The sequence below is a fragment of the Taudactylus pleione genome, unplaced genomic scaffold, assembly GCF_031769625.1.
Source record: "Taudactylus pleione unplaced genomic scaffold, aTauple2 ptg001146l, whole genome shotgun sequence".
NCBI lineage: Eukaryota > Metazoa > Chordata > Amphibia > Anura > Myobatrachidae > Taudactylus > Taudactylus pleione.
Genome location: NW_028285547.1, coordinates 450001 through 460520, shown reverse-complemented (window position 1 = coordinate 460520; position 10520 = coordinate 450001). Strand labels below are relative to the sequence as shown.

The window sequence follows — 10520 nt, the reverse complement described above, 5'->3', positions numbered from 1 at the left end:
GATTCAATAAAGATTAGGAAGCACTGGTTTGAAAGATGTGTAGCTCTGTAGTTGGGAGCATGAAGCCCAGAGCATAAAAAGCCTGTCTTGTTTTCTTCGTCGTCTAATGGGGATCTACAGTGGGTTTTGGTTGTGCTAATCACCATCAGGTCTTCACACATCTCTGGAGGACCAGGAGGCAACTGTTAGTGCAAATGCCAGCTGGAGGGTGCAGTAAGTAAGCTGCTGGAGGGTCTTCCCCTGCAGTCTCAAGAGTCTAAATGCCCAAGAGCATTGCCTACAACAGAGACTGCTACACCACTGTCTAGCCCCAGAGGTTCCCAAACTCAGCCCTCAAGGCACCCTAATGGTCCAGGTTTTAAGGCTAGCTGTGGTTGAGCACAGATGGGTAAATCAAAAGACTTAGGTACTAATTAAGTCACCAGTGCCTACACATGGTTATCCTTAAGACCTGGTCCGTTAGCATGCCTTGAGGGCAGAGTTTGGGAGCCTCTGGCCTAGCCCATTATTGGCCAGCAGCATCTCCTAGAATTATTCCTGATTGGAGATGGAAAGATAACACTCCCTCAGAGACATCCAGGTAGCTTTGAGGGGCCAAATGCACTCAATATTAGGGTGTTCTGAGACATTTTACCACATTCAGATCAGAGTGCTCGGGCTTTTCCCACATTCAGATCAGGCAGCTCGGGAACTTTCCCCACATTCATATCAGGGTGCTCATGAACTTTCCCCGCATTCCCCCACAGACGGTGTAATGGTTAGCATTACTGCCTCACAGTACTGAGGTTGTTGGTTCAATTTCCACCACGGCCCTGTGTGGAGTTTGTATATTCTCCCTGTGCTTGCGTGGGTTTCCTCCCAACTTCAAAAAATATACTGGTAGGTTAATTGGCTCCCAACAAAAATTAACCCTAGTGTGTACAGTATGTGTATGTGATGGGGAATATAGAGTGTAAGCTCCACTGGGGCAGGGACTGATGTGAATGGTCAAATAGTCTCTGTAAAGCGCTGCGGGATATGTGTGCGCTATATAAAAATAACTGGTAATAAATTCATATCAGGCAGCTCGGGAACTTTGCCCGCATTCATATCAGGCAGCTCGGGCACTTTGCCCGCATTCATATCAGGGTTCTCAGGGACTTTTTCCAGCACTCATATCAGAGAGTTTAGGGGCTTTTCCCACATAATTGAAGGATTTCTGAGACCTTTCCTGCATCTATACTGGGAGCTCCTGTGTCATTACCCACATTTATATAAAAGGAGCTTGGGTATGTTATAACATCCATAGAGGGTACTCCAGGATGTTCTAGGTCTAAATATGGGTGGGGTGAACTGTGGAAACCACAGGAGTGTATTTAGTGAGGGGGCCACATGTATAGTCTCCATTCTGGCCCCCTCCTCTCTAGACGGCATAGTCTAGTAGACTGGTGCTTTGCCAGCGTCTACTGCACATGAGCCAGTCTGAGAAAGTGGTGCGGCAGCCATATATTTCGCCAATTTTTCTACGGCACATGTGCAGATTGCCGGGAAAATGGCTTCTGTGCTACTTTCCCCGAAGACCGAGCGCATGCGCAGTAGACTAAAGCACAGTATCAGAATCTACTTACCGATGGTTTGTGCGGAGCTGCGGGAGTACGACGGGGTATTACATAACATGGATGAAGGGCGTGCAGTGTGGGCCCCTCTGGAGCCAGGGGCCTGTGCGCACTGCACCCATTATAGATACACCAATGTCCAGGAGACAGGGTTGGAAGGGGGGGGGGGGGGGGTATATACCCGGAAGTGGCCAGAGGCTGTACAGCAGGGGACGCGTGTACCTGAGATGTGTGTCAGGGGGAACCTTTTACACCAGATATTGTACCCATGGCACAGGTAGATGTCACATCGAGAACTTCAGGTATAGAAGAACGGGGGCGGAGGAGACAACTTGTGGATATTCCTCATTTCAGAGCAGAAAAAGAATATGGGGGAAACAGACTTTTATTCTTCATAGAATTTGTCACATTAGTCATCAAGTGCCCATTAAAGTCCAAAACCCGAATGGAAAACAAAACCCACGTGAGCCAATCTTCTGTGGGAGGATGAGCTTGTATCACTGCATCTGGTTCCGTGTTTCCCCCATTTACACCAGCTACACCCTCAACCACATGAGTGCTTACATAAAGGACATGATATTTACAAACCCTCATTACAGTAGCATTCCTCCTTTACCCCCGTCACGTAAGACCCCTCCCACACCCCTGCTCCAGCCTCCGCTGCTTGGTCAGTGTCCTCCCTGTGCGTGGTGCTGAATCACTGGCCACCTAGTCAGATTTTTCCTTCTCCTTCATGTGTAGGAAAACAACACTAAATATGAAGAGGCCGATCATCATGGAGAAGGCGCTGGCGTAGTACGGGTAGGCGGAGGGAATGAATCGCTCGTACTGTGTGTGCTGGAGAGGGCGTACAGACACCTGCATGATGAAGGGGGGAGGGATTGGTTAAACCAGGCATTAGTAAATTTTGCACTGTGCAGTAAAATCAACAATAATCCCATAAAAATGCATTTATATGACGTGTACATTCTGTGACATACAGCTTATTAGAAGCACCACTATTGATCTTGTGTCCTCTTACTTTCTTATCAGACATTCGTTTATGATGGGGGAGAGGGGTAAAAGCAAAGGCGACCTCTCTCTAACTACCATCCAATGTCTCTCCTCCCATTTTAGCTGATCTGTAGCCATGTACTGCCTCTCCAGTATAATCACCCTTTCCTCCTGTATACCATGCATTTCACTAATCTCTCCTAGTTCACCTCCTACCTATCCAACCAGTCCTTCTGTCTCTACCGCTGGTCCTCCCCTCTTCTAATTGGAGACCCCAAGGATCAGCTCTATGCCCTTTCCTACTCTCTGTACAGTACATCCACTCCTTAGGACTCCAGCACCACCTCTATGCCCCCTCCTCTCCTCCCATGACAGATCCCCTTCTCTCGTGTGTCTAGTTCTCTCCTCATAGATGTCCTATAGATAAATAAAGCTTACCAGACCTAAAACAGAGCTCATCAGCTTCCTCTCTTCTAGAGTCTCCATCTCTCCCTCTGTGGACATTATTCTCGCCTCTGTTCTTCATTGACGGTGGGTCAAACTAAAATGCCCCCTCCCCACATCCAGTCGGTCTCCCAGCCAGCCTGCCACCTCTACCCACAACATCACCAGGATCAGACGCTTCCTCGCCCATCATGTTAATCAAACTATATGGGGACTATCATCTCCATGCTCCTCCTGCCTGGCCTCCCTCTTATCTGTCCTCATAGCTTCCAGCGCACCTGCATGTGTATAAAAGCCTTCCTACACTCCCACTGGCCCAATCCTCGATAAACCCGCACACTCACTCTGCGGCAGCCTCTCCTCTCATTGCTCACAAACATCTCTAACTTTTCTGCTAGACTCATCAATGATCTGGCCAGTACTTTCAAGGCTTTATAGAATGCTTGCAGAGTTCTTTAACAATTTATTATGGATAAATGCAGAGCATTAATTGTCGAAGGTCACAAGTGGTCGCACCTCCTCTGCACCTCAGTTTCCTGTGTAAAGATGCATGAATTGCTGCATGATCACACACACACGAGAGTACATTTAGAACAGAAAATCACATCTGCTAAGCCAGGTTATAAATATATCGCGGACATGAGAATAAGCGCTCACCTGTGTGGCAGAGTAGAGGTGAGTGTATCCTAGGCGGTTATAATCCACTTTGAACTGGAACACACCATACACATCTGGGAGCTTAAACTGGACGCTGTACTTCCCACCTGTGGAAGGGACGAGTTACAGATACCGGACAACAGGAACAATGAGCCAAGAGAACGCGCCACACTCTGAAGCAACCATAGGGTGCCAAACCACTGCCAAGAAAACCCAGAATGGAGTGGAGGGGGTTGAACTCACCGTTCTTTTTCAGGAATGTGCGGACAAACGGATCTATGCGGACAAATTCCAACTGAATGTCGTCTCCATCGTAGGGGATCCACTTGCCCTCCGAGAGTTTCTCAATAACGATGCTGTATTCCTGGGGGGATAACATAAGACAATGACTGGACGGACAGGCATAGATGTGTCCCAGCACCCAGATGGGATGAGTGCTGGATCACACGCTCAGTACTGGTGGCTATACTGTGTGGTCCCAGGATGGAACAAAGCATCTTGGTGGCAGTGGGGTCTATGCGTGGGAAGGTGGCCCTGATGGGGTGACCCAGCATTGCTAGGCCCCTGAAGCTCTGATACTGGGGTGGACTAGGTAGCTGCAGACATAATGCCAAGTGCTAGCTTCGCACCTCAACCTCACCGGCCTACGTCCTTACCACAAGGTCAGTGATTGTGTAAGCACTGGGGGGTTCCGATTCTCCGACAGGGTGATGTGACACAGCGCCGACCCTCAGCACGCCCTCCTCCTTAAACACCCAGCGGGACAGAGCCACAGCCAACTCGTAATTCCCAGTCTTGGAAAACCTGAAGGGAGAGCAGAGATGATAGTCTGTGCTTCATTCCTTTATATCCCAGCAGGAATGGCATTAAGATGAAGCTTCGATCGGGGGCTATAAGGGGAGATCAATGGGCCACACGCAGTACCTGGGGGAACCGGGGGCAGCTTTCTGCACAGCGGAGTTAAAGAAAGCGTCGCTGAAGAAATCCAGAGATCCGCTGAAAACTACGCGAGCGTTATTCCTGGCCTGGAGTCCCGCAATCAGGAGAGTGTTCTTCCCGACTGCGTGTGGATACTGTCCAATGGAAAGAGATTGTAAATAGCGGGAGAACGCTAATTATACAGGGGAACAACAATCATAATAAAATCGCTACACAGAATATTTAACCTGGATGCTGCTTACCCTCTACACATTTGTACATATATAAAATATACACAGACTTTTGAGGTTACACTTTAACCGGTATGATATAGATTGGTTCTCTTCTATATGCACTTTCCCCATGTGTGATACTTTATAAACACCACAGCTGGCAGCAGCCATACTGCACTTAAGGGTCAATCCTATTAGTTGCGAATTGCGAGATGAGAGTTGCTATTTCCACTTTGAATTGGCATAGCGAGTTCCTTTTTGCAATCCAATTAGCAACTCGCACTGGTCAGACTGAATTTGCAAGTTTCTACTCGCACCTCCCTGAGAGTGAGAGATGGAAGGAAAATCTTTATTTTAAAAGGTTAAAATGTGGAGACACCGTGCTGAACCCCTTGGACACCCTTTCCAATAATTACATGTCATTTTTTGAGATTAAAAAAAAAAAAAGTCCTCAAATTACCCCCAAATCAACTTTTTCGTTAGTTTAGGCACCCCGAATTTAATTACAATAATTTTTTAGTTGAAAAGTTATTGTTTTTATAATTTTTTTTTCCATTTTTTCCAAGGTGCCCTCAAAGTATCCCAAAATCACCCTTTTTCCTATTTTTTTTTTTGCATTTTTCGTTTAGTTTGAGATTAAACTAAAAAAGGTTTATTTTTTAACATTTTCTTGCATTTAAAAATACAAACAAAAACAAACAAATCAGCCATTTGACACCATTTCGAAACCTATCGGTCCTTCCGAATGCCCACAAATAGCAGTCTATACAATCTGGCTAACAAAATTATCAATTTTGGGGGGTCCAGGATGGTCTCCCCGCATTTTCATGCATTTCTCGCAAATCTCAGTTAATTCGCACCCCTCCGCTGCAAGTAGTGCCAATAGGCATTTTTTATTGGGTTGGAGAATTGTCGGGAGCGCGGTTCGCGGCGAAGTCTGCGAGTTTAAAGAAACAAACTCACTACTTGCAATTTGCACCTAATTGGATCGAGTCCTTCCGGGCATTTGTAATCAGCAAGAGCACGTACCTGTGTAATGGGCTTATCAGGAAAGAAAGAGTAGGAGGTGGAGGAACCGGTGAGGATGTCGAGCACCAGGGGGTTGTCCGGATCGGCCACCATGCTGCACAGAGCAGGACGAGGAATGTTAGAGAACATCAAATATCATCGAGGTGAAGAATAAGGTGTAAATAAACACTCACCCGACACCTCTGAAGAGAATGGGGTTCACAGTGGATTTCCCCACTATAGTCGGGGCCTTCAGGAGGTTCTCAGAGTCAGCCACAATCAGGGTGTGCTAAGGGGAAAAACAGAGACTTCACACAGGAAGAGTTCTGCCCAAGCCGCAGTGAGGATAGAAGTGTTACCCTCCGGGGTACGTACCTGGCCGGGGTCGGAGATGTCACAGTTCAGGTGATCAATGACTGCAGTTTTCTCCTCGTCAAACTCAATGCCGCACTCACTGCCCAGTTCCCGCAGAGGGTCCCCTGTGAAAGAAGATCCCTCAAGTCAGGACACGAGCAAGGGGGCTAGCAGTTACAGGTCGCGGACTGTACCATCGCATTGAGGAGGATAGACAGACTTCTTACATCTACCATCTCTGACTTACCTATGTCAGAGCTGGCGGCCACTAACACGCTGCCACCACCATCGATGAATGAGCTGATTGTCTCTACATTGATGTTGCCTCCAAAATCTGCAAGACACAACAAGCGGCATTTTACTGGTTGCATATACTGTATGTACGGCAAGTATCAGGTTTTATTGTCAGGTAATCCTTAGGCTGGGTCCACATCGGCTCGAATTTAGCCAAATCGGGCATATAGTGTAGTGTGTATGCCCGATTGCACGCTCCCGTGGTCGCATGCGATATTGTGTGATTGGCTGTACTGCACGGCCAATCACATGATATCGCATGCGGCGCCATACATTTTAATGAAGGACGGAACAAGTGATCGTTATTTTTTTTTTCTAAATAAAAAAACAATAAACAAAAGAATTTTAGAAAATAACACGTGCGCAATTAGCAGCCCCTCAGACTCCTTAATGCAAAAGAAGTGTCACCATACACTTTACAATAAATACAATCAAAAGATATCACCAAGTGTGTCCAGGAGGCGCTCCTACTAATGTAAAATAGAAATTCTCGATTCATATGTCTCTCGGTATATCCGTCCACCAGAATTTCTATATTCCCCGGATCACCTCAAAGAACAGATTATGAAATCATAGTGTAATATTTAGAGTACTGATGAATTAATTTAAATAATTATGATATTCAATTACCCCAAGAATTGGTCTACCGATTAGAGTAGACAATCAGGCACTGTCAAGGATAATCCTTACGACATAGACTGCAATCTCCTGTAGTTACTTCCAAGGTTCAGGGTTCCAAAACCATCCCCACAGGATATACAAAGCATAAAGAAAAGCTCCAATAGTGTATTAACGTTTTATTTATACAGACACCATACAACATAAAAATCAAGTTAAGATGGACCCTTACCAAGTGTAATGGTCTACTAGTGTAACAAAGTAGACAGATCTTACCAGGTAAGGTCCAGAAAATATCCAAATCACCTCTTTTTCCAACGTGTATCTTTCTCAAGGCATAAGGTAAGAGGTAAAAAGACCCACTTTTATACAGCTTCTAATAACATTCACATGTGAATGTTATTTTCTTTGGATATTTGGATATTTTCTGGACCTTACCTGGTGGTTGGTGACTCTTGGGGACGCCCGGGCTTCTTTCACCCATGTTTCAAAAAGTAAGATCTGTCTACTTTGTTACACTAGTAGACCATTATACTTGGTAAGGGTCCATCTTAACTTGATTTTTATGTTGTATGGTGTCTGTATAAATAAAACGTTAATACACTATTGGAGCTTTTCTTTATGCTTTGTATATCCTGTGGGATGGTTTTGGAACAGTGAACCTTGGAAGTAACTACAGGAGATTGCAGTCTATGTCGTAAGGATTATCCTTGACAGTGCCTGATTGTCTACTCTAATCGGTAGACCAATTCTTGGGGTAATTGAATATCATAATTATTGAAATTAATTCATCAGTACTCTAAATATTACACTATGATTTCATTATCTGTTCTTTGAGGTGATTATCCGGGGAATAAAGAAATTCTGGTGGACGGATATACCGAGAGACATATGAATCGAGAATTTCTATTTTACATTAGTAGGAGCGCCTCCTGGACACACTTGGTGATATCTTTTGATTGTAATAAAAAAACAATGTATCAAAAACTGATTTTTTTTTATTTAAATCAGATTTTTTGGGGGGATATAAATAGGATTTTATATAAAAAATTTTTTTTAAAGTAAACATTTTAAATGTTTAAACGTTTATTATTTTTTTTTTTAAAGTTTTATATAAAAACCTATTTAAATCAAATAAATCGTTTTTTTGATTCATTTTTTTATTTTAAATCCAATTTTATGCAACCCTGTTTTTTTAATACCGGCAATTATGCGATGTCCAAGGTGAAGGCAATTCACCCTGAACATCGGCATGATTCCTAATAGTTTAGGTGTGTACCCACCCTAAAAAACACAGTGCGCTTATATCTTCCCAAGTAATTGGATTTTATAGCATTCTTAGCATATCATTTGAGGTAGTTACTTCTTTTTACACTACCAGGATTCTACTTAATCAACCTTTCACTTTAAGTTACATACTAAGGCCCGTATTCAATTAGTTTTGCGTACGCGATAAAGTTTTGCATACCGGACTTTGCCTACATCGCGTATTTTAGCCGTGGAAACTTATCGTGCGCGTACCCGCGATCGCCCTATTCAATTCCAAAAGACGCGAAAACGGAAACAAGCAAAGTCAAAACAGGCGACAAGTGGTGTCAGAATCGGGGAAATCAGCCTGAACCCCCCCAAAAGATGCAGAAACATTGGGGCTCAATGTAGTAGTGCCCGATTAGCTCTAATAAAACTGTTTGGGGTACTTACAGTAAGTTTCCACAATTGCCTCTAATTAGCGTCTTTGCACGAGTGGTGAAAAATTACATAAAGCAGAATTCTTTGGAGAAAATAAGTAATCCTGGCAAATTTGGGGTACCTGAAAATGGGTGCTAGCATATTTTAAATGTCTCTAAAGTGCAGTTTTAATTGCGAATTTCCACTCCCAAAAAAGCACCTGCAATCCCAAAAACACATGACCCCTTCTTAGAGCACCCCCAGAACCTTATTTCGCTAGTTTTCGAACTTTTCCCCCCCACTTTGTGCTTTTTCACCCACAAATTTCAAAGTACTTTTTTGGGGTGTTCCTCATTTTTTTTTAAGGTTTTTTTTTAATGCAGTTATCCTTTGGGGGGCTGTCCCAAGGGTGCTGAGAGGTTTCCCCACCTTTGCACCCCAAAATAAAAATGTTGCCCTTCTTTTCTCTTTACATTGCATTCACTTTCTGCGTATGTGAAAAGCGGATGGAATTGAATACGGAGATAAGTTTCTGTCTGGCGAAAAGTCGCAGTCGACGATACTTTTTCGCGGCTCTCGGCTTTTCGCTTCTAATTGAATATGGCCCTAAGTCTGTTGGAATGGAGTGAGGAATAACAATGTGCATTTTTTAGATTTTATTTTTAGTTTATTGTAAGAAATAGGAGAAATTATGTTTTTCATATGACACGGAATCAGAAAGCATCAGCTAATACTAGGCGCATTGTAAAAATGAAGATTAAACACTGGTGCCGGTGCTATTAATACCAGTTACTGCTAGAGTAAAGCTTTGCATTAGACAATGAGTTCTGCCATTAGGCAACACTGCAGCTTCCAGTCCCCCGTTCTAGGAACCAGAAGATTACAGATATGGAGCAGATATACACAGACACACAAGGTAAATACAAACCCTCTACTGACGGCGAGAAGATGATCAGATTGTCGTACAGAAACTCGCCATACTTGATTAGGGACAGGCTCGGGTCATCAGCGGTCTTGAAAGAAAGGTCGAAGCCCCTGTCTGCAACACAGACCATAGAGTTGTGGGATCAGTGACCTAAATAAGCAATTGGTGCTGACAGAATCTCTCCATCATACAAGTAAAATTGTCTGAAATAAAATCATACATTCAATATATACGGTAAGAAATCTTCTCGGACTGCACCTCTCTGCTGCCTGCATGCACTTCCAAATCTGATATAGTTCCCCAGTAGCTGTAAAGTCCGGTGCACACTATCCCGGTCAGTCAGCAAATCAGATCGGCGTGACCCGCATACATACTGCGCTACTGTGTGCGTTCTCCAATATATATTAAACGGCTAATAATATGAGACCTCCCGATCTGGCCATTCACAGGAATGTTTTATGCCATTTATCGGCTATCACTTACGCATACACCCTTATACAACTATTAAGCCAATATCAGGTGATTGACAAGGTAGTTGTATAGGTGTACACCTAGCTTTAAACAGCTACTCACGAGCACATTGTATTATAGCTCTATACGTACTAATTCTCAGGATAGAAGCCCAAGTGACCATTATGCTTTTAAAACATTACATAACCACCAAAACTGAGGGAATATAAAGAACTCTAACATATGCACTCGCTAGTTCTGCACTGCTGCAGGAGGCACCATGCACCTGTTTTGGACATGGGGGGGGGTTCAGTAGGACAACTGATTTCTACCTCTCCTCCGCATATTTCTGGGAGATGAGCT

At 44.1% G+C, this 10520-nt stretch overlaps 1 protein-coding gene across 1 annotated transcript in view; it reads right to left on the bottom strand.

The window, feature by feature from the left end:
- Positions 1 to 1962: 1962 nt before the first annotated feature.
- Positions 1963 to 10520, bottom strand: part of DDOST (dolichyl-diphosphooligosaccharide--protein glycosyltransferase non-catalytic subunit) — a 10300-nt gene continuing 1742 nt past the window's right edge. The window contains exons 2-11 of the mRNA XM_088462078.1: positions 9711 to 9821; positions 6450 to 6536; positions 6224 to 6327; positions 6043 to 6137; positions 5870 to 5963; positions 4614 to 4762; positions 4346 to 4493; positions 3933 to 4053; positions 3690 to 3796; positions 1963 to 2453 (exon numbers count right to left, since the gene is read on the bottom strand). Of these exons, the coding sequence (XP_088318204.1) occupies positions 2304 to 2453; positions 3690 to 3796; positions 3933 to 4053; positions 4346 to 4493; positions 4614 to 4762; positions 5870 to 5963; positions 6043 to 6137; positions 6224 to 6327; positions 6450 to 6536; positions 9711 to 9821 (1166 nt within the window). The 3' untranslated portion in view covers positions 1963 to 2303. The remainder of the gene's footprint in view (positions 2454 to 3689; positions 3797 to 3932; positions 4054 to 4345; positions 4494 to 4613; positions 4763 to 5869; positions 5964 to 6042; positions 6138 to 6223; positions 6328 to 6449; positions 6537 to 9710; positions 9822 to 10520) is intronic.